At 59.3% G+C, this 22,601-nt stretch overlaps 1 protein-coding gene across 2 annotated transcripts in view; it reads right to left on the bottom strand.

Moving 5' to 3' along the window:
- OSBPL5 (oxysterol binding protein like 5) overlaps nucleotides 1-22,601 on the bottom strand; it is a gene marked incomplete at both ends in the record, with an annotated part of 66,045 nt that overhangs the window by 7,966 nt on the left and 35,478 nt on the right. The window contains 12 exons of one of the 2 annotated variants that reach the window (XM_080697877.1): nucleotides 92-188; nucleotides 578-676; nucleotides 1,518-1,599; nucleotides 2,056-2,240; nucleotides 7,660-7,861; nucleotides 8,039-8,213; nucleotides 10,227-10,311; nucleotides 11,453-11,656; nucleotides 12,648-12,749; nucleotides 12,959-13,039; nucleotides 17,752-17,834; nucleotides 19,732-19,888. In XM_080697877.1, the coding sequence (XP_080554003.1) occupies nucleotides 92-188; nucleotides 578-676; nucleotides 1,518-1,599; nucleotides 2,056-2,240; nucleotides 7,660-7,861; nucleotides 8,039-8,213; nucleotides 10,227-10,311; nucleotides 11,453-11,656; nucleotides 12,648-12,749; nucleotides 12,959-13,039; nucleotides 17,752-17,834; nucleotides 19,732-19,888 (1,552 nt within the window). Of the gene's footprint in view, nucleotides 1-91; nucleotides 189-577; nucleotides 677-1,517; nucleotides 1,600-2,055; nucleotides 2,241-7,659; nucleotides 7,862-8,038; nucleotides 8,214-10,226; nucleotides 10,312-11,452; nucleotides 11,657-12,647; nucleotides 12,750-12,958; nucleotides 13,040-17,751; nucleotides 17,835-19,731; nucleotides 19,889-22,601 lie in introns of those variants that run through there. The other variant, XM_080697878.1, reaches the window with a different exon arrangement.

Here is a 22,601-nt window from a genome sequence, read left to right as displayed (position 1 = left end):
GCTGCCACTTGGGAGGGCCTGGGTCCACCGGCTCCCGGAGCCTGGTCCCCCATTTGTCCCAGCCCAGGAAGCACCTCGGGGAGCCCCTCACCGTAGAACTTGGACTTGGCCATGATGCTCCCGCTGATGCTGAAGCCGTCCTTCCGGTTGCTGACGTGGAAGGCAGACACGGGTGGGTGGTGGGACACCTGTGGGAGAAGGGCGGCTCTGGAGGTGACCCCACGGGGGAAATCCTAGGGGGGGCCCAAGCCTGGCTTCAGAGCCCTCTCGGTCCTGGGAGCAGGTGGGTAGCTTTCCTGGGGATCCCAGAAAGTGGGGCTGGGAGCAGATGGGAATCCCTGCGTCACCCCGAGTGTCCACCTGGGAAGCCAGGCATGCCGTCCCCTCCCTCACAGCTGCCACAGCCGTGGGCTGTATCCACCTTCTCAGAGAACCCTCGTGAGCAGTGGCTGGGTCTAGAGCCCTCCTGGGTGGCAGAATTCAGGGCCACCGAGAACCCCATGCGCAGGGTCAGGTGTGCCCTGCCGCTGCGGGGCCGCCCGGGGCTCTGAGCTCACACCCCGGGGTGGGCTCTTGCCTGCTCTGCTATGTAGAAGGTGTGACTGTTGGTCTGCGGGTGGGGCCAGCAGCAGCGGAAGGTCTCCCCCAGCACGGGGTTGTAGGGCTTCTTGATTCCCTGCGGAATTCAGAGACGCGTTGGAGGGGCCAGGTGGGAAGGGGCCGGGCCATGGCCCCAAGCAGGTGTGGGCCAGGGGATGGTGTGATGGGCTGCCCGGGTCTCTAGGAAGGGGCTTGGATCGCCACCAGCACCTGGGGTTGGCACCCATCTCTGCTCGGGGACACATTCTTTGCCGTGGTTTACACCCTGGGGGGTCACCTCAGGGTCTCCTCCTCTCACAGAGGCTAGAGACTCCACTCAGCTCACACGCCCCCTGACTTTGGGTGCAGCCCATGCATGCATGACCTGCTCAAAGTGCAGCTTAGGGGGCACCGGGCAGCCGGGAGACCCTCTCTACCCAACCTGCTGTGGTCCCTCCGCCCTCTGGGCCTCGGTTTTCCCATCTGCACAATGAAGAAATACATCCAGTGTTGGTTTGCAAACTCGTGTCCAGCTCTGCTGTGAGCCGAGTCCTGGCTTGGGGTTCTCCGAACAGATCCCAGGAGTAAGAAACTAGCAACAGGTGCCCTGATGCCAAAGGCACCTTGAGGCTCTGGGTCAAAAGCCTGTTTCTGCACGTGGCCGGCTCTCCAACATGGCCCGAGGTTGCTATCTTGGGGCGTATGGAAGGGTCCAAGATGGATCCTTTGGGGATGGGGACCACCCTGGAGGCCTGGCCTGAGCATCCAGGGGGCCCTTCCATGGGAAGTCAGGGCACTGCCCCCATCTCCGAGGACCCGGCCCATGGTGGGCCGACCAGAACCCTTCAAAGCCGGCCCAGGGACTCAAAATGGTCGGCGGTCGAGGGCTGATGCCAGAGCGTGGGCCGAGGCCCCACCCTCCCCACCCCTCTGCTCACCTTGGGCTTCTTGTAGAAGCCAGACAGGTACCACCGCAGCACAAGCTTGATGCGGCTATAGGCGTTGTCCTCCGCGGCGGCCCTGCAAGGGGGGGGGGGAGGGAGCTCTAGCTCCAGGTGGGGTCCCTGACCACCCCCCAACCCCACACCATCCCCACCTGCACCTACTGAGCTGAAACAGGCTATCTTGACCCTGGGGCTCTGGATATGGATACATCACTGCCTCTATCCTGCCAGGCAGCCCCCAAGCAGGGTGTCCCCCTCCCCCAAGCAGGCAGCCCCTCCCCCTTCCCCAAACAAGTGACCCTTCCCCCTAAACAGAGGATCCCCTCCCCCAAGCAGGGGACCCCTCTCCCTCCCCAAGCAGGGGCCCCATCCCTCCCCCAGCAGTGGACCCTCCCCCTCCCCCTCCCCCAAGCAGGGGATCCCATCCCCCAGAGGCTAGGGCAGCAGCTGCAGGGACCCCCTGGGCTCTGCCCGTACCCCTCCCCAGCCTGCGCAGCAGCGGCAGGGCTACGGCCACCCTCGGGCCGGGCACCTGGAGAGCAGGTCTGCGTGGTAGTAGTAGTCGGAGAGCTTGTTGAGGAAGGAGCGGGGCTCCAGGACGAAGGTGGGCAGCACCACGCGGGACAGGTCCATGCCGGGCCGCAGCTGCCGCAGCAGCGTCCACATCAGGCTCTTGTTCTCCTCCGACACCGTCTCCACCTGGGACAGCTCACCTAGCTGTGGCAGAGCGCCGTGGTCAGGCACGGGGGATGCCGGGACGGCGTGGCCAAGGGAGCTGGGGTGGGGCGCTGCGCCTGACCATTTTCCGGGGACCTGGGCCTGGCCCTGCAGCCGCAAGAGCCCGGCTGGAGCACCTGTCCCTTCTCCCCTGCCCAGTGTGTCCGCCTGCCTGGAGGGTGCCCCCCCAGGCCTGCTTTGGTCCTTGTATCAGCCCTGCCCCTCCAGCTGGTAGACCTGGGCCCTGCCTCCCGCCTGTCCTGAACCCTGAGGCAGGGGCACTGGTCTCACAGCCCAGCTATGAAGGCCTCAGCCCCTCCAACCCTCACAGCCGTCCTCTGAGGACAGGGCTTTCAGCCTGCTCCTCTATTAAAAAAAATTATCTAAAACAAGTTTTTGAGCCGGGCATGGTGGCACACGCTTATAATCCCAGGTTTTAAGAAAGGCTGAGACAGAAGGATCATGGTTCGCAGCCAGCCTCAGCTACTTAGTGAGGCCCTCTGCAACTCAGTGAGACCGTGGTTCAAAATAAAGAATAAAAAATAGGACTGGGGTGTAACTCAGAGGTAGAACGCCCCTGGGTTCTATCCCCAGTACAGCCAATAAATAAATAAATAAATAAAGTTATTATTATTATTATTATTGGTCCATCTTATTTCTGTTTCTTGTAACTGAGCAGCTGCGTGGTCTGAGGTAAGTCATTCAGACGCTTACAGACGAGCCGGGGGTAAGCGGGTATCTCAGAGACGGGGAGAAACGACATGGAGCTTGAGACTCTGGGAAGTTTGCAGCGGAGACAGATGGAGGCAGAGAGGGCGTGAGACCGCCCGGCGGTGCCGCACGCACACCCCGCCTGCGCACACACCGACGTCTCAGATCTAGAGAGAGGAGCTGGGATGTATGCGGTCATCGCAAAACGGCCTGGAGAGTGGTTTATTGCTGCGATTACTGCTGTTACTGCTGGTTGTACTGGGACCCAGGGACATTCCACCTCTGAGTTACAGGGCCAGCCCTGTTTTATCTTTTGGCCTTGAAACAGAATTTTTCTACCTACGCATTTGCTGTGCATTGGTCAAGGCTGAGATCCTCCTGATTCGGCATCCGAAGTACTGGTATGAAGGCACGCACTCCCAGCTTTTGTTATTTTTATTTACTTATTTATTTGCTGTACTGGGGATGGTACCCAGGGGCATTCGACCTCTGAGGTACACCCCCAACCTTATTTTTTTATTCTTTATTTTGAAACAGGGTCTCACTGAGTTATGCAGGGCCTCATTAAGTAGCCGAGGCTGTCCGCAAACTGCGATCCAGTGCTGGGATTACAAGCGTGTGCCACCACGCCCAGCTAGTTTTTGTTATTTTTATTATTTTATTTTATTTTTTTGCAGGTTTGGGGATGGAACCCAGGGGCATTTGACATCTGAGCTACACCCCCTGCCCTATTTCTTATTCTTTATTTTGAAACAGGGCCTCACCGAGTTGCAAAGGGCCTCACTAAGTAGCTGAGGCTGTCCGTGAACCGCGATCCTCCTGTCTCAGCCTCCCGAATGCTGGGATGACAAGCGTGTGCCACCACGCCCGGCTTTTTATATATATATTTTATTTGGAAACAGGGTCTCACTAAGTTGCTGAGAGCCTCACTAAGTAGCTGAGCCTGGCCTCGAACCTGTGCGGTCCTCCTGTCTCAGCCTCCCAAGCACGGGGATTACCAGCGTGCGCTACCACGCCCGGCTAGTTTTTGTTATTTTTAAACCGCTATTTATTTATTTATTTATTTATTTATTTATTTATTTATTTATTTATTTATTTATTTACTGTGGTAATGAGGGTTGAACCCAGGAGCATTCTGTATTCTACCTACAAAATATACCCCTGGCCCTATTTTATTCTTCCTTTCCGTCCTTCCTTTCTCTTTCTCTCTCTCTCTTTTTTTTTTTTTTTTGGTCCTAGGGATTGAATCTAGAGGTATTCTACCTCCAACCTACACCTCCAGTCTGATTTTATTTATTTGGAAACAGGGTCTCACTAGGTTTGCTGAGAGCCTCACTAAGTGCTGAGGCTGGCTTTGAACCTGTGATCCTCCCTTCCCAGCCTCCCAAGTACTGCGATTACAAGCGTGCGCCACCACGCCCGGCTTATTCTTTATTTTGAAACGGTCTTGCTAAGTTGCTGAGGGCCTCACTAAGTTGCAGAGTCTGGCCTTAAACCTTGGATCCTCTTGTCTCAGCCTCCCAAGTACTGAGGATTACAGGTGTGCACCACCACCCCAGCTTTTGTTTTGTTTTGGGTTTTTTTTTTTTTTTTTTTTTTTTGGTGGTACTGGGGTTTCTGGAAGCCCGTCTATCTCCGGGCTACACTCCCAGACCTATTTTATTTTTGGAAACAGGGTCTCTTAAGCCAGCATGGCTAGCTTCGAACCTGCGCCATCCTCCTGTCTCCGCCTCCCAAGTGCAGGGATTACAAGCGTGCCCACCACGCCCGACACCACCCCAGCTTTTAAACCACCTTACTGAAGGATGGTTGGCGTATCAAAACCTGCAGATATATATATATATATATCCAGATGTGGGGGCGATAAGTGTCTCCACGAAGCCTTCACTATGACCGGTACCAAAAGCTGACCCTCAGCCTCCAAGAGCCCTCACCGGATACGGGGTGGGAAGTGGGGGCACCCTGGACGCCTGCCCCCTCTCTTTCCCATGACATACAACCCTCGTCGTGGCTGCCACAGACCTACTGGGCGGTGTCTAAGTCTTTAGTTTCTTTCCTGTCTTAGGTATGAGGACAGGCCTCCGTCTGCCCCTCCGCAAACCCTCAGGTGAGCAGAAAGATCTAGAAAGGGGTTCAGATCTGGGGACACCCAGGACACAGGGGCTCTGCGGTGCTTGTGGGGCAGGGCGTCCAGCAGAGACCCTCTGCCGTGGGAAGTTGCCCTGAGCTGTGGAGCCCGGGCAAGGCGAGGCCCCTCTCCCTGGGACCGGTGGGGTGCTTCAAAGCCAGAGGCCAGGGCACGGCCGGGCTTGCCGGGGACCCCAGAGCTTCTATCCCTTCTGCTGGACTTGGGCTGGAGGAGGCCAAGGTGTGTGCAGCCCGGGGACTGATGTCCTCTCCTTCATGGGGGTCAAGCGGCCTACCCAAGGTCACTCGGTGGGGTGAGGCGAGCGGGGTTTGAACTCAGAGCTGGCTGCCCTGCCTCTCTGTGCAGCAGTGGAGAAGGCCTGGTGGACAGATGGGTGGGCAGCGAGGGATGGGCAGCCCCAGAGGCAGGACCGTGTCTGACCCCCAAGAGGAGCTGTGAGGGAGAGTCTGCCCAGAGCTCAGCTGGGGCCCGGGCCGGCCCTGGGGTTCATGGGGGCGGCTGTCACTGTCGGGAACCCCGACTCATTAACCCTCTTCTTCTGGCCTCCACCTCCTGCTCCACCGAGAGTGCCCTGGGATGGTCCCCACCCCACTGCTGACCCAAGAGTCCCCGCATCTCACCCCGCCTGCCTCGTGGCGCTGCAGGTCCTGTGACACCGGCCCCCCAGCCCACTTCCCTGCACTCCTCTGTGGAGCTTTGTCTGTTAGACCCTGGAAGCTGGGGTGCCCTGGACCCCTCTGCTGCCCCTCCATGCCCCAAGCCCGGACCCTGGTGCAGCAGCACCTCCCTGGGACCTCTAACAGGCCCTAAATGTCACGTGGGTGCAGGGTCTGGTCCTGCGCTCTGTCTGGCCTGCTCTTTCTCCAGAGGTCCGTCTTCCAGCAGCACCACCGGGGGGCAGGGACCTGCCAGGCGGCCCCCAGGGTCACCCGAACCCACCCAGACCCCCATTTCAGGTGCCCTCTGTGTTCTGACCACAGCTCCCCCACCCAAAGCCCAGCAGTGGCTTCCCCAATGCCCACAGCCTAGGGCTCTTGTGTCCTGCACCGCAGGCAGCCCAGCCTGGGTGGGAGGGCAGCGGCGCGGCACGGCACACTGGACGGCTCTCTGCCCTATGAGGCAGCCATGGGGCCTCACCAGAGGCCCAACCATGGGGCCACCCAGCCTCGGACGGCTAGCCTCCAAACTGTGAGGTGAATAAACCTCTTTTCTCTATACAGTACCCAGCCTCAGGTATTTTGTTACAGCAACAGAAAACAGACTAATACAAAAATGATGTCTTAAGGTGATGGGACCCACCCACACCTCCTTTTCCTGCTAAAACAGGGGCTGTGCCATTGACCAGAGCCTCAACCTTTCTCCTGTCCTCTTGCCTGGATGGGAACGGTCACAGAGCCCCAGCCCCAAACAGCAGCCAGTTCTTAGCGAAGTCCGGCTTCCCTGATGCGTCCTCGCACTGCCTAGCAGGCTGAGATCCTTCCTTTGGGCTCTCCTTCCCGACATGCACCACGATGCCCACAGCGCGTTGCCGTGGCGACTCGGGCAGCCCAGCTCTGTCCTCTACGGCAGTGGCCCTGGGATCGGGCGCTGACACCTCTGCACCCCATCACAGCCCTCCTCCGTTTTCCTTTCTTACTGGCCCAGTTCTCTGTGTTTTGTGTGTGTTCGCCAGCTTTCTGGTACTATGACAAGTAGCTGGGGTGATGAAATTATAGTGCGACAAGGTTTACCTAGGCCTCTGGTTTGGGAGGGTGGGGCCTCGGCTGGCCCCGTTGCTTTCGGGCCTGTGGGGAGGCCGCTCATTGTGGCGGGAGTGTGGGGGGAGGATGGTGCTCACCCCATGGCCGGGAAGCAAAAGAGAAAGAGACCCTCTCCGAGGGCACGCCCCAGGACCTAAAGACCTTCCCCTGGGCCCCTCCCGAGGCTCGGCCCCCAGTATCACCCAGCCGGGGGTGAGCCCTTGGACCAAGCCCACAGCAAAGGGCCTTGGCAGTCCGAATCCAAGCCACGGCACCAGGATCCCTGCGGATGCCTGCTGGGTCAAGTGGAGGGCAGGCCCATCTGGTCCAGGGCCATCTCCCCTGGACAGGGCAGTGTCAGGAGCGGGCAGGTTCCCAGGAAGTGAGGTCCCCTCCTGCTCAGCACTGCCTGGGGCCGGTCCCTCCTGAACTCTCGATTCTCCCATGGGGGACTTCCAGTTCGAGAGGGTGCGGCCTGTTTACGGAAGGACTTCTATTCTTTTTTTGGTGGTATTGGAGATATATATATATAGTGTGTGTGTGTGGTACTGGGGATGGAACCCAGGGGCATTCTACCTCTGAGCTACACCCCCAGACCTATTTTTTATTCTTTATTTTGAAACGGGGTCTCACTGAGTTTCGGAGGGCCTCACTAAGTAGCCGAGGCTGTCCGTGAACTGCGATCCTCCTGTCTCAGCCTCCCGAATGCTGGGATGACAAGCGTGCGCCACCACGCCCGGCTTGGAAGGAATCCTAACCCTTCATCTGCACACCAGCTGGGCACTGTGCACCTGCCTCACCCGTACGCGGCCGCTCTCACCTCCCCGAGCTCCTCCTGGGCCTGCTCCACGTAGGTGGTCCCTCTCCGAGGCCCCCCGGGGCTCTCCGACTGGTCGCTCCCGCTCTCCGTCTTCCGGCTGTGGTCCTGGGTCTCCGCGTCAGAGTCCTCTGCGTTCTCTCGCTCCGACTTGTCCGAGAACGCGTCATTCTCCAAGTGGTTGTCCAGGGGGGACCCATTCATCCTGGAAGGTGGACGCGACGTGGGGGACTGGACACGGGTGAGCCCCAGCCGTGCACACCCACGAAGGCCCCCCTGGGGACCCCAGCCGGGTACAAGTCCTCCACCTCCACTCGGGTATGGGGGGTGCTCCCTCTCCCCCTCCCGCCTATGAGGCCCCCGCCCGCCCTGCCCAGCTCACGGGAAGAGGTCCTGGTCGGGGTGGATGGTGGCAGAAGCGGGCAGCCCGTAGAGCGAGGAGGGCGAGGCGTCGGGCGAGGACCCCGGCTCGCTGTCGCGGCCCTGCCTGCAGGAGCTCAGCCGGAGCAGACTGGAGCAGCGCAGGGCCAGCTCCAGGGCATCCAGCCAGCAGCGGCCTGGGGACAGAGGGACGCCTGGCCTCAGGAGGGGCCCAGGGGGCACCCTGTTCCGCTCCTCCAGGAAGACCACCTTCTCTTCCCACCCCATCCATCAGAGCCCTGTGCCTGTGTGGTGGGGGGGGGGGTAGGGGGACAGGCGTCGGGAATCCTGGGTAGCCCTGGCTTTCCTTCAGGGGACCTCACAGGGTGCGCATTTTCACGCACTGATATCAGAGACAGGCGCCACGGCCGGGATGGGAAGGGACCCCTCCAGGTAACATGCCCTGCCCTCAGATGTGAGCCTGCAGTTTCCCATGAGAAGGAGGGAGACGGGTCCCCCTGAGCCGGAACTGCGCCAGGGTGCTGAGGCTCCTGCGGGCCTGAGTGGACAGGAAGTGGTGGACAGGGGTCACGACAAGGCCCTGCTGTGGAGGGCCGCTGCCCAGGCTGGATGAGCCATGGTGGGCACCCTGGACCCTGCTGGGGTGAGGCCCAAGCTCAGACCCTGACTGGCAAGAAGGGTGGCCAGGGCCCTGCAGGGGGCTCAGAGCAGCAGCACGCCACTGTGCCCTGGGTGTCAGTGTGCCCACCGTGGCCCAGATGCCCTGCTGTGGCCAGCGGCCTTCCCACCGAGAGCGTCTCAGGGCCTATAGATGGCGGGTACGTAGGGTGTCATGTGGCGAGGGGGCTCTGGCTTAAAGAACGGTGAGTGGGGATGGTTTTAACAGGGAAGGGCCTTGGGACGCTGCTCTGGGAGCCCAGGTTCCTCCCCCTAACTCCAAGGCCCTGCTCTTGGTGGAGACCTCAGGGCCGCGCTGTGACTCTCAGGGGAGGCCTCTGAGGCGGGGGCTCCTGGGTCTCTGGAGCTGCCCGTCTCGCAGGGGGGCATCTAGGGGCCTGCTGGCGTTTGCTGCAGGCTTGTGGAAACAGAGTAGCCCCGGCCTGGCTGAACATTTTGTGGGAGTGGAAGGGGGTCCTGTGGGCGGATGCTGAGTTGGGTATGGCCCTGAACACGTGTCTCTTGTGGTTTCCGCAAAGGACTAGACGTCGTGAATGTTTTACATCCTTTGAAGCCTATTCCAAGGCTCCTCCCGTTCCTTCCCCTCCTCCTCCTCCTCCTCCTTCAGGAAGCCCACCCTGATAGCTTCAGGGGCTATGGACACCCTTCCTGCCAACCAAGGACTGAGCTCGGGCTCCAGCCCGGTCTCCTTGTCTGGTGGTTTGCTGATCACCTCCTCCCCACCCCCAATTGCAGACTCCCCCGGGCACGGGCTCCCGTCCACCCCCAGGGCCCGGGGCATCAGGCAGAGTGCGGGAAGGTGGTCATCCTAAGGAGCTTGGGATGGCTGGGAAGGGAGTGTGGATGACGCTGACCACCAGGGGGCGACCGGCACCAGCACACAGGGCACCTGCTAGAGACTGCAGGGGGCCTGCGGACCCCAGCAGGACACGCCAGCCCGGAGGGCCTGGGGGAGCGGCCACGCCCTGGCCGAGGGTGGTCGCTGCAGGGGCCTCATCCAGGCGCTCTGAGAGCTGTGGCCGCAGAGCAGCAACCGCGTCTGAGAGTCAGACACGTAGGCGCTCACGGTCCTGAGAGTGACCCAGGCTGCCTGTGCCTCAGTGTCCCCGCCTGTCCCATCACACGAGTAGATCCTGTCAGCTCCTGGCCCCTGGTGTGGGGTGGAGCTCAGTAACAGTTACACCCCTAGCCCTTTTTATTTTGAAACAGGGCCTTGCTAAATTGTTGAGGCTGGCCTCAAAATGCAATCCTCCTATCTTAGCCTCCCAGGTGCTGGGACGACAGGTGCACGCCACCACAGCTGGCAGGTCCTTGGGTTCTTCTAGCAGGATGAGAGCTGACGAGCCGTATTTCACTCGTGGGAGGCCCAGGGGGTACCAGTGTGAGGCAGGCCTGCCCACGACTTCAGGTGGCCTCCTTGGGTGATGGCGGAGGGCCTGAGCTGTGTCCTGGCTACAGCCTGCGAGGGCCCGCGTCCGGGGTGGTCTCGGGAGACGGGCTGGAGCACTCACCATCCAGCTCCGAGGCGGCCCTGAAGATCAGGTAGCTGCTGGGGAGGGGCTGCGTGATGGAGCCCACGCTCTCGCCTTTGGGGCCCTGGAGAGCAGAGACCCGTGGGGTCAGCGCCTGGCCGGGCATGGCCGGGGGGCGGGCGGGTGGGGGCCTCGCCCTCTCCAGCTCTGAGCATCTGATTTCAGGGCGGCCAGTATCAGCACATGCAAATCAGGAGGCCCGGGGCGTCTGAATCTCACGGAAGCAGTGAAGAGCTTTTCAGGGTAGGCATATCCCATGCATAATCTGGGATGTGCTTATAAAAACCGTCCCGACGTAGGACGGTCTGACACACGGTGCGTGGACTTTGCCATGGTGTGAACGCGTGATCATCTGACCACGTTTTGTACTTTCAGCTCAGCACTTGTGAAAAAACGGCACGGGACAGTCGACACGTTCTAATTTTTTTTTTTTTTTTTGCAGTACTGGGGATGGAACCCAGGGGCATTCTACCTCTGAGCTACACCCCCAGCCCCATTTTTTATTTTTTTATTATTGAAACAGGGTCTCACTGAGTTGCAAAGGGCCTCACTAAGTAGCTGAGGCTGTCTGCGAACCGCGATCCTCCTGTCTCAGCCTCCTGAATGCTGGGATGACAAGCGTGCCCACCACGCCCGGCTCAACCCGTCCTGTTCTCACGAGATGAGCTCTGTGCGAGAGGATTCTTCCCGGCTGCGGGCCGATGCCAGTACTGTGCGCTAAGCACCCTCAAGGCGGGCGAGGCCAAGCAGTACCGTTTGGTCAGTGAGCTGTGCTAAGTACTCTTTTGGTATGGGTATTTTTGCTGAATTTATCTAAAAGTGTTCTCATCATAAAGTGAGAAGAAGCAGCTTTACTTTAAAAAAAAAAAAAAAAAAAAAAAGCTCTGGCCTCTTTGAAATTCAAACGTGCCTGGGCGGCCTGGACTTTCCCTCGGCCCTGGACAGCCCTGTCCTCCCCTCTGGACAGCGGCTAGGGAGTGAGGAACCACAGTGTGGATTCACCCACGCCGTCACCGTCCCGAGGCCCGCCCTGAGCTCCCCAGCGAGGGCCAGTGGCCGGGTCTGATCCCGGGGCTCGGAGGATCAGAAGACCCCCCGGAGGCCTTGGGGCCCGTGGGAACACCCCATTCTGGAGCCGTCCCCGCCGCTGTCGCCCCGGCAGAGCCTCCTGACCCCGCGGGACCCCTGCCCTCCCCCCGGGGTACCTTCACGGCCCACACGGACTGGTCGAGCGGGTGGAAGAGCTTGAAGCAGAAGCCGTCCTTCTTGGAGGGGCGCTCGATGAGCTCGCAGCAGTGCAGCAGCACGGTGCCCACCCACTGGCCCACCTTGGGGGTCTTGTAGATGAGCAGCACGCCCGGCTTCAGCACGCACCACAGCTTGGTCCAGCCCTTCAGGGTCCCGCGGATCTGGGGGGGAGCGAGGCGGCCACTGAGACGCCCGGGTGCCAGGGCGGGGGCAGCGGGGGCCCCTCTCCACCTGCATGTTCTCTCCTCCCATCCCTCTGGGGCATGCCCGCTGTGCCCAGGAAGGGCTGGTACTGCCCGGCTCGAGCAGAGCCACTGTTAATGAACCCAGCACAGAGTTCAGGGCCTGTTCGGGGGTCTTTCGGTTTTTATTTTTCTTTCTTTCTATTTATTTATTTATTTATTTATTTATTTATTTATTTATTTATTTATTTATTTATACTGGGGATTGAACCCAGGGGCATCTTACCTCTGAGCTATACCCCAGCCAGATTTTTTACTCTTTATTTTGAAACAGGGCCTAAGTAGCGGAGGCTGGCTGTGAACCTAAGATCCTCCGGTCTCAGCCTCCCAAGTGCTGGGATCACAGGCGTGTGCTACCACGCCTGGCTCCCCTTTCAGTTTTTAAAAGAAGCCCAGACTTGATGGAGGACCCAAAGAAGTAGAGGGCAGCCAGGGGGAGGTTCACAGAGGCCAAGTTCAAGGTCATGGCCCCCCCAGGGTCCTAGGAGAAACCAGCAGTAAGTGGTGTCAGCTGGAATCTGCAGCTTTATACATTCTGGAACTTTTTTTTGAGGGGGTACTGGGGATTGAAACCAGGGGCATTGCTACTTCTGAGCTACACCCCCAGCCCTTTGCATTTTTATTGTGAAATAAGGTCTCCCTAGGTTGCGGAGGCTGGCCTTGAATCCGCAATCCTCCTCTCTTAGCCTCCCGGTACTGGGGTCACAGGCTTCTTTATTCATTGTAACTCAGTGTTCCCTTTTTACCTCGTTTTCTAGTGGGACAGGAGGCTAGCACAGTAGTCTGACCCGTGGCCATTTGTTACAGCGCTGACCCAGGCCGGCAGGGACAGATGCGTGGACCGTCTCCCACACGGCCGCAGACCCCCCCCCCCCAGGCCCCGGGAAGCCCGGCAGCAGTGCCCGCCTACCTTCAGGCTGTCCGCCATGATGACCACGCTGGGGTCCGTCAGCGCGCTGAACAGCTGCTTCGTGGCCCGCTTCTTCTCTTGTCGGTAGTTTTCCTTCTGCGCCTGGGTCCGGGCACGGTGGGCGGTCAGCAGAGAGGCCCAGCTGCGGCTCCTCGCACCCACTGCCCAGCCAGATGAGGCCCAGGCAGGGAGAAGGCAGCCGGTGTGGAAGTGGGGGTGGGGGTGGCGGATGCCCTCCCTGGCCTGGGCCCCCTCCCCTGGGGGTATTCAGCGGCAGGCCCACCCTCTTCCCCTTCCCCGTCCAGGCCCACCTTGAGGGTGTCCTTCTTGGAGGCCCTGGCTGTCGGGGACACGCACTCCTTATCCGACCCGTTACAGAGCTTGTATTCTGCCTGCAAGACAGAGGCCTGAGTCAGGGGCACTGTGCAGCCTGGGCTGCGGGGGCCACTCCGTGGAGAGGTCGGAGAAAGGCGCTCCTTCCCCTTGGTGCCCACTACCCCCAGGGTGCCCCGGGGGTGGCAGAATGAGGGCGGCTGAGGCGAGCCTCTTCTCTGGGGGTCTGTACTAAGCACACGGCAGGGAAGAAGAGATCCCGGCACACACAGGAACTACGGTTATGGGTAGAGGCTAGAGCAAGGCGTGGGCCGTGACGGGTGGGCCTGAATCCCCCAGGACTGACCCCCAAGGAGCAGCAAGGTGAGGGCTCTGGTCGGCCGAGGGCAGCAACCCAAGGGCCTGGGAGCTGGAAGGGGCCACTGTCCTGCAGACAGAGAAGCGGAGGCCTGGGGGAGAGTCGAGACCCAGAACCAGCCCTGGAGGTCACAGGGTCTGGGATGGTAGACCATGGCTGCGTCCTGCCAGCAACCGTTACTGTTAGACCTGTTACACCGTTGGGCTGCCAGCAGTGGCTTCACAGTTTTAAGCGGTCAAGGAAAAAAAAAAATTAAAGGAATAGTATTCTGTGAGATGTAAAAATTACATGAAATTCAAATTTCATGCTAGGCATTGTAGTCCAGGCTTGTAATCCTAGTACTTGGGAGGCTGAGGCAGGAGGATCTCAGGTCCAAGGCCAGCCTTGGCAACTTAGGGAGGCTATTTCAAACTAAGCAAGAAAAAGGCTGGGAGTGTAGTTCAGGGGAAGAATGCCCCTGGGTTCAACACACACATCCTCCCTCTCTCTCTTCTCTCCTCTTCTCTCTCTCTCTTCTCCCCTCTCTCTCCTCTCCCTCTCTCCTCTCCCTCTCTCTCCTCTCTTCCTCCTCCTCCTCCTCCTCTTCTTCTTCTTCTTCTTCTTCTTCTTCTTCTTCTTCTTCTCTCTCTCCCTCTCTCCCTCCCTCTCCCTCCCTCTCCCTCTCCCTCTCTCTCATTTTGCTGAGCACACATTCATAATCCCAGTATTTGGAAGACTGAGACAGGAGGATTTCAGGTTCAAGGCAAGTTCCAGCAACTTAGCAAGACCTTTACCAACTTGGTGAGAACTGTTTATTTAAAACTAAAATAGGCCTTGAGGTGTAGCTCAGAGGTAGAACGCCCCTGGGTTCAGTCCCTAGTACCACATTCAAAAAATTTCAGGCCGAGCGCGGTGGGCACGCTCGTCATCCCGGCACTCGGGAGGCTGAGACCGGAGGATCGCGGTTCGCAGACAGCCTCAGCTACTTAGCGAGGCCCTCTGCAGCTCAGTGAGACCCTGTTTCCAAATAAAGAATAAAAAATAGGGCTGGGGGTGTAGCTCGGAGGTAGAACGCCCCTGGGTTCCATCTCCAGTATCACAAAAATAAATAAATGAATAAAACTAAAATATCTCTGGAGGGGTAGCTCAGAGGTAGAATGCCCCTGGGTTCAGTCCCTAGTACCACATTTAAACAAAACTGCAGTGCCCGTAAATAGTTTTCTTGGAGCGGGGCACGGGAAGGCTCCATGCGGGTGGGCATCGGCTGGGGCCCTCGTCCCGGGCTGCCCAGGATGCTGGCTGGCCCAGCTGGCACCGGTGCAGGGCTAACGGGTGGCGATGCCGCACACAGGGTGATTCACGGCCCAGGAGGGACGGAGTGGGCTGGGAAGGGATTTCGTCATGCCACGCAGAGCAGGGTACAAGTCGAAATGGAGGAATTGTTGCTGGAATTTTCCACTGAGTATTTTCAGACCCCAGCTGATCCTGGGTGAGTGAAACCGCAGAAACGACACTGCGGGGAGGCCCTGGCCTTGGCCCAGGGGCTAGGGAGCGGGCGATGGAGGCCGGGCCCCCACCAGCACACAGAGCTGTCGGGGCGAGGGTACTGTGCTCGGGCTTTACCCCCACTGCTGCTGCAAGCACGTCCAACGCGCCAGCTCAGCTCACGGCCAGCAAACGCGTTCTGCAGCGGAGGAGACTGCGGCACAGAGAGGTCCAGAAACCTGCCTGAGGTCACGCAGCTCGTAAGGACAGAGAAGGGACCGGACGCAGGCTGCCGCACTCCAGTGCTGTGCTCAGCCACGTGAGAACGTTCTAGATCACTGGAAGAAAGGGACAAAGGAGGGGATGGCTGGGGGTCCTGCCCTGGCAGCGGTCTTTGCGCTGCGGTCATGATGACGAGGATCCAGGTCCGCCATATGCTGGACCCTGGCCAGGGGCCAGGCCTCGGGGCCCAGGCTGATGGCCCCCAGCTCCCTCCTAGGAGTCCTCTGAGCTGGGTGCTTGTGCACGGTACCCACGGATGCCGGGCGCTCATGCACAGTGCCCTCGGCTGCTTCAGCACCTGCTGCTGCCCTGTCCGGAGCACCCTTCCCTGGGCCCGCGAGCGGCTCGCCCACAAGTTCAGCTCGGCCCCCGGGCATCAGACCCCGTGGCCCGGTGCGGGCTTCGAGGCCTTAATCCACATCACCCGTTTCAAAGATGGCTCGATATTCTCAATTCTGCAGCGGAACGTTCAAAGTAAACGATAGACGCGGCTCCTCAAAGCAATCCAAGTATGTTAGCGCTTTGGGTGTTTATGTTTTATTTCTGTGTGTAGTACTGGGGATTGGACCCAGGGGAGCTCTACCTTCAAGCTACACTACTCTGGCCCTATTTTATCTTAAAATAGTTTTGTTGTCGGGTGTGGTGGCGCACCCTTGTAATCCCAGCGCTTGGGAGGCTGAGACAGGAGGATCGCGCAGGTTCGAAGCCAGCCTCAGCTGCTTAGGTGTTCAGCAACTTAGTGAGACCCTTTGTTTCAAAAAAAGTATAAAATAAGTCTGGGAGTGTAGACCGGAGGTAGAAAAGCCTCTGGGTTCCACCCCCAGCATTACAAAATAAAATAAAATAAAATAGTCTTGCTAAGTTGCAGAGGGCCTAGGTTCTGAAGATGGCATCGAACCTGCAATCCTCCTGTCTCAGCCTCCCAAGTACTGAGATGACAGTACTGGCTTTTTTTTTTTTTTTTTAACCTTTTCACTCTGTGTCCCAGGCCCACCCGGGGCTTTGGTAATTATAGCCACAGAACTGTGTCTGTGGTCAACTGTTACAGTTACACCCCACACCCTGGGGGGCAGGGCTACATTCTGAATAAATAAACAGGTGCTAATTAGTTTAAATGAAAACAAATAACTTGTGAACCTGCTGACAATTCCTGCCATCCAACCTTCCCTAGATGGCTGAGTGAAGCTGTGCTGTTTTAGACAACAGAGGACCAGAGAAGGCCGATGGGGGACAGGGCACCCCCTGCCCCTGCGGGGCAAGGCCACTTGGGGTGCTGTCACCGCAGCTCCTGCCCACTGCTGCGGAGAGGGCGCCCCGACTCCTCCTCCTGCGGGCTGTGCCGTGCACCCCGCCAACGCGCCGGGTCCCCTGGTCACCCCGGCCACCGAGTCAGGCCCGGTGCCTGGGCCCCTGAGGAAGGAGCGTGGCGGCTCAGAACTAGGGGTTGCAGAGCCTGGCTTGATTCTGTAACCTCTAAAAATGTCTGAAAATACAATTTAAAACAACCTGCAGAGTGAGACAAAATATTTGCAGATCAGACATCTGAAGGAGTCTAGGATTCAGAATATATAAAAAGTTGTAACAGCCGGGCGCGGTGGCGCACGCTTGTAATCCCCGCGCTTGGGAGGCTGAGACAGGAGGACCGCGGGTTCGAAGCCAGCCTCAGCTACTTGGTGAGGCTCTCGGCAACCTAGTGAGAGCTTGTTTCCAAATAAGAAATAAAATTGGGCTGATGGTGTAGCTTGGAGGTAGAATGCCTCTGGGTTCAATCTTCAATAACACACACACACACGCACGCACACACGCGCGCACACACACACACTCACACGCACGCACACACACACACTCACACACAAATGGCTGAAACATCTTATATGTATGAGACCATGATGAGAAACTTTTTTTTGGTAGTACTGAGATGGAACCAGGGGCTTTCTACCTCCGAGCTACACCCCTGCCCAGTTTCTTTATTTTGAAACAAGGTCTCACTGAGTTGCAAAGGGCCTCACTAGGTAGCTGAGTGTGGCCTCAACTGTGATCCTCCTGTTTCAGCCTCCCAAATCCTGGGATTACAAGCGTGCGCCACCACGCCCAGCCTGAGAAACTTCTTAATACCCAAACAAGCACTGGGAAACATTGCCACACGTGGTGCTCTCTCTAGCCTGGTGGGGGACAGGCAGGCCCAGGCCCAGGGGTAGGCTGGCTCGGGCTGGCCTCCTGGGCTGATCTCAGGGGCTCTCAGACACTTCCTCGCGAGTGACAGGTGAGGAAGAGGTGCTGGCTCAGTCACAGTGTGTAGCCAACGCCACTGCGCAGCCCCTCATCAGGACCAGCCAGGACCTCAGCGTGAGATCTCTGGGAGAGGGAAGCAAGGGGGTAGCCCCGCCCCCACTGCCCCTAGACCAAGGGCTCCCCAGGGGCCTGTGTGGACCACAGCTCTCGTGTCCAGGGGGAGCGTCCTCCAGCCAACGAGGGTGTGCTTCCCTGCAGCAGGGACACCTGTCTTCTTTCCTAGGTATTTTCTGAAAACCCTAGCACCCACATCCCTTCTTGAGTCCCTTGATGCTGAGAAGGGGGCTTTAACAGTCCTGTTGGGCAGGCCGCCTCGGAGCAGCGCCATCCCTGAGCCAGGGGCCCTGATAGCTCCTCCCAAGGCCTGTCTCTTACCGGTGGCACCTTTGTGGCGGAGCCTGGGGTCAGGGGCTCTTCCTCCCTCGGCAGCGATGAGCCATTGGGCTCCATGTCCTTTCCTGAAAGAGAGCCATCAGTTGGGGTGAGGACCGGGGCGTGGCCAGCCCAGACTGTTACTCAAAGTGGAGGTGGGCGTGGCACAGCCTCCACACAGGGAGGAAGCTGGGGCGGAGCTGCAGAAACCAGCGCCCTGGGTCTGTGTGGTGTGACTAGGGGTCTGCAAGCGCCCAGTTTCAGAGAGGAGCTCATATCCAGGGGCACAGGCACACCGGGCTCAGGGTGGCGGCCCACGATCCCTCTGGGAGGTGGCCAGACCCTATCCTTGGTCCCGTCACAGCTTGGCTGGGGAGGAAGGAAGGGGCCTGAGGCATCTGCACCCCATCCTGGGAAATGGTCCCTCTTGCCTGGGTTCTGCTCTGAAGCCGGTTTCAGAGACTACCTTTATGGACAGGAGGAGGGGTAGGGAGGCCCCCCGTGTGGACACCTCTGCCCACTTCCTGCGCCTGCTGGGCTGGGTTTACAGCGGAGTTAGGGCTGGAGGGACACTCCTGCGGAAGCCACAGGCCAGCAGCAGGGGTTGCACTGAGGGAGACGGGTGGTGGAACACACACCCACAGAACCAGCTGGAACCCAGGGGCTCTGCAGACCCCTTCCCTGAGCCCGGGAAGGAGCTGGGTGGTGCTGGGAACCAGGAACCACTATCTCTGGAAAAGCCAGGGCAGTGACCCGCAGAGGTGGTTCTGCCCAAAGGTCTCGGCGCAGCAGCCGCTTGGGATTACACAGCGTCCCCGTCCTGATGGGGTGGCGGCTTCACGGGCGACTGAGCCCGGGGCCGTCCAGTACCCCACACCCAGACCAGAGCCTCGGGGGTCAGCAGGGCTCTTTTGACTTCCTCATCAGGCGCTCTCAAGGCGGTCTGGGGAGCTTGGCTTGCAGCCATCGGAGGCCACCTGCAGCGATGTGCTGGGTTCTGGGCTAGGAGGACTTGAGCCCTCAGAGTACCGGGCAGCTGGGGCGCCCCCTGCAGGCTGAGGCCTGAGCTGGCTCTTTGTCTTTCAGCCCGTCTCTGCCCAGGGAACCCATCACATCTTTCATTGCTCTGAGAAAGCCCTCGTCCAGCCTGGGCCCTGCACTGCCTTGCCCAGGGGCTCGGAGCACCAAATCCCCAGGAGCTGACCACCAGCGGGGACCTGCCCTCCCTCCCACGCCTGCCCCGCAGTGCTGCGTGCAGGTGAACATGGCCGCCGAGAGCAAGGGTTGGATTTGCTCAGGGGGGAGGGGGGTTCCCGCATCCTGGTTGGTCTCCATGAGACTTTCCCCACGGCCCTCCCCATTCTAGGCCTTGGCCCCCCGCCGGAGGGCTGAGACTAGATGAGGCAGCCCCTCCAGCCAGCCCTGCAGTGGGCTGGCCGGTGCCCTTAACTCTCCCTCGGGGCTGGACAGGTAACCGCTGCCCATTCCAGGAGGGGTCCTGGCTCCACGAGCCACAGCAGGTGGTGAAGAGGTGGGGCAGGTGCCTCTCACCTCCTGCCCCTCAGGGACCCCTGGAGGGCGAGGCCGTGCCCTCTGGGGTGTGTGGGTGCCTGCATTCCAGAGCTTTACCCACAGTGGCAGGGCAGTGGGCCTGGTCTGAGCCCCTCCCTGTGGACTGAGGCCTGGGACCTGGGCATAGTTTCTGCTAGTGTCCCCAAGGCCCAGAGCAGGTCTGGAGGAGCCGGCAGGGAGCGCTGACGGGCTGTGGCTGCCTGTCCCTGCGGGTAGTGTTGGGGTAACTGTGCCCCCCAAGTGAGAGGTACTGCCCGCCAGAGGACAGGCGGGGGCAGAGGAATGGCTCCGCCTGGCCCCACGGGTCATGCCAGGAAGCCGCCTGGCCCCGCGACCTGCAGACCCCAGCGTGGGGTGTCGCAGACAGGGGCCTCCCGGGTGACAGGGCGCCCACCTGCAGCCAGCACCAACCTGCGCTGATGGGGCCGAGCTCACTCTCGCAGCCCAGGAGCAGGGTGCGCGTGAGCTTCCGGGGGTCGGTCTTCTGTGGGGTGGAGGCTGGAGGACACAGGGAGAAGCGTCGCCGGAGGAAGGCCTCCTCCTTCATGGCGTGGGTGCTGGAGGGCCTCTGGAAGTAAGCAGGACATTGGTCACATCTCACACCGACACCAGGGGCAGTCCTGGTGCCCCACACCCTCCAGGGAAGGGACCGGGGCCCCTTGGGAGGAGGAGGGCCTGAGGGTGGCCGGGGAGCACCAAGCTCAGGCAGCAGCTTTGTCCACAGCTGGCTCCTCCAGGCCAGGGAGGAGAGTCCGACAAAGACATTAGCCCCAGGAGTGGGGCTCATCACTGGATATGGTGGACATCTTCCTCTGAGAACCTCCCAGGCCCCAGGTCCGGGGACCCTGGCCACAGCAGAGGGGACTGGAGAGGGGCCACCGGCCCTTCACTCCTGGTGATGGCGCTCCATGGCCAAGAGCTGATCGGTCCGCAGGGAAGACAAGAGACATCAGACCCGGGGTCCCCAGAGTACCAGGAAGTGCCCGGCAGAGCTGGGTGTCCCTGGGCCCGGCCGCTCCCTCTCACCCCTGGATAACTTTGCTCAAATCTTCATCCTGCCTTCCCTGGCAGGCTGCTATGGCACCCGCGGTGGCTTTGCAGAGAGAGAAGGCTCGGCCGTGCCGGAAGCCAGGTAAACTTGGATCTATGCCCAGCTCGAGAGGTCACATTTGTGCCTCCCACCAAGCCAGGAGCATGGCGGTCGCCAGGGACCCAGGGACAGCCTGTCCTGCCCTGGTCCACCACGGCAACCTCTGCCTCTCCTGCCGGGTCTCATCTCTGCAAGCCTCTGCTCCTCCTCTGGACCAAGGCTGGCTGTGGGCAGGAGGCGGGCCCTCTCCCGGCACCCACCCAGCCCCACCTAAACAGGGTGCTCTCCACCCAACAGAAAGAACCAGCCATCTCAGTCACCTCTTCCCCAGGACACCAAGCTTACCCGGTCTCAGTGGCTCTGAGAAAAAAGGCCCCGCCCTGCACCACAGCCTGGGCGGGGGGCGGAGCACACCCTGGCTTCTAGTCCTGCATCTGTCTGCTCCCGAGGACGAGCTCCTTACAGACCCACTGGCCAATTAACTCCTCATACAACCGCATGGGGATAAGGCCTGCAGCCTCTCTGGGTGGTGGGGCTCCCCACCGGGCCCAGCACAAAGGCCCAGCCTGGGAGTCTTGTAGACTTGGGGCAGGTAGAAGGGTTCCTGTCTACACAGCCTGAGGCTGCCCCCTGGCCATCTGCCCTGGTTCCAGCTGGGGAGCAGGAGGGTGTGGAGTGGCGGCTGCCTTTCTTCTCAGGCTCTCGTGTACCTTCTCCCAGCGCTTCTAGTGACCAGTGGGGCTTCTTAGTCACTGTGCACCACCGTCCACTCATCTATACACCATCCTGTTCCCTCTGTCCCTCCATCTATCTGCTCACTTGCCCGCCCATCCATCCATCCATCCATCCATCCACCCACAGATCTTCCATCCATCCATGCACTTATCCATCCATCCTCCATCCATCTACCCACCCACCTTCCATCCATCCATACATCCATACATACATACACCTATACATCCATCTATCCACCTACCCACAGATCTTCTATTTATCCATCCATCCTCATCTACCCATCCATCCATCCATCCATCATCCATCTACCTACCCACAGATCTTCTATCCATCCATGCACCTATCCATACATCCTCATTCATCAACCCATCCATCTTCCATCTACCCACCCATTCATACATCTATCCATCTACCCACCCATTTTCTATCCATCCATCTACCTATACATCCATCCATCCATCCACCTGCCCACAGACCATCCATCCATCCATCCACCTATCCACCTATCCATCCATCCATCCATCCATCCATCCATCCATCCATCTATCCATCAATCCACATATATATCCATAAATCTATCCATCTGTCCATCCACCTATACATCCATCCATCCACCTGCCCACAGGTCATCCATCCATCCATCCATCTATCCATTAATCTACATATATATAAATAAATCTGTCCATCTGTCCCTCTACCTATCCATCCATCCATCCATCCACCTATCCATCCATCCATCCACCTGCCCACAGGTCATCCATCCATCCATCTATCCATCCATCCACCTGCCCACAGGTCATCCATCTATCCATCTATCCATCAATCAATCCATCCATCCACATATATATCCATAAATCTGTCCCTCCACCTATCCATCCATCCATCCCTCCATCCCTCCATCCATCCCTCCCTCCATCCCTCCATCCATCCCTCCCTCCATCCTTCCATCCATCCATCCATCCATCCATCCATCCATCCATCCCTCCATCCATCCCTCCATCCATCCATCCCTCCATTCCTCCCTCCATCCCTCCATCCATCCATGCCCTTACCTACGATCCCATCTTCTCACCATCATCCATCTGCTCGCCCATTTCTATCTACCCACTCACAGATTCTCCATCCAGCCACTTGTTCATCCACCCATCCTCCGTCTAGTCATCCACCCATCTTTTTACCCATTCTTCCTTCCACCCACCATCACCCATTCACCACCCACCTCCTAAACCTTCCCAGACAGCCAGCCCAGCAGCGGGGTCCTCCTTCCTCCCCAGTGACTCCACAACCAGACACACTGAATGAAGCCTGAATGACGAAGAAATCTCTGCGTGGCGTTTGCTCCTGGCTGTGATGATTGTTCTGCCCACTCCTGGTGTGAACGCCCCCCACACCAAGTGCAATTCAGGTGTGCACCAGGGAGTAGCGGTCCAGGCTGACACCCGCAGACCCCGGCCTG

Source organism: Muscardinus avellanarius, assembly GCF_963383645.1.
Source record: "Muscardinus avellanarius genome assembly, chromosome: 1".
In the NCBI taxonomy this organism is placed as follows: Eukaryota; Metazoa; Chordata; class Mammalia; order Rodentia; family Gliridae; genus Muscardinus; species Muscardinus avellanarius.
Note: the sequence above shows the minus strand (reverse complement) of the source record. Positions and strands in the feature narration are given on the sequence as shown.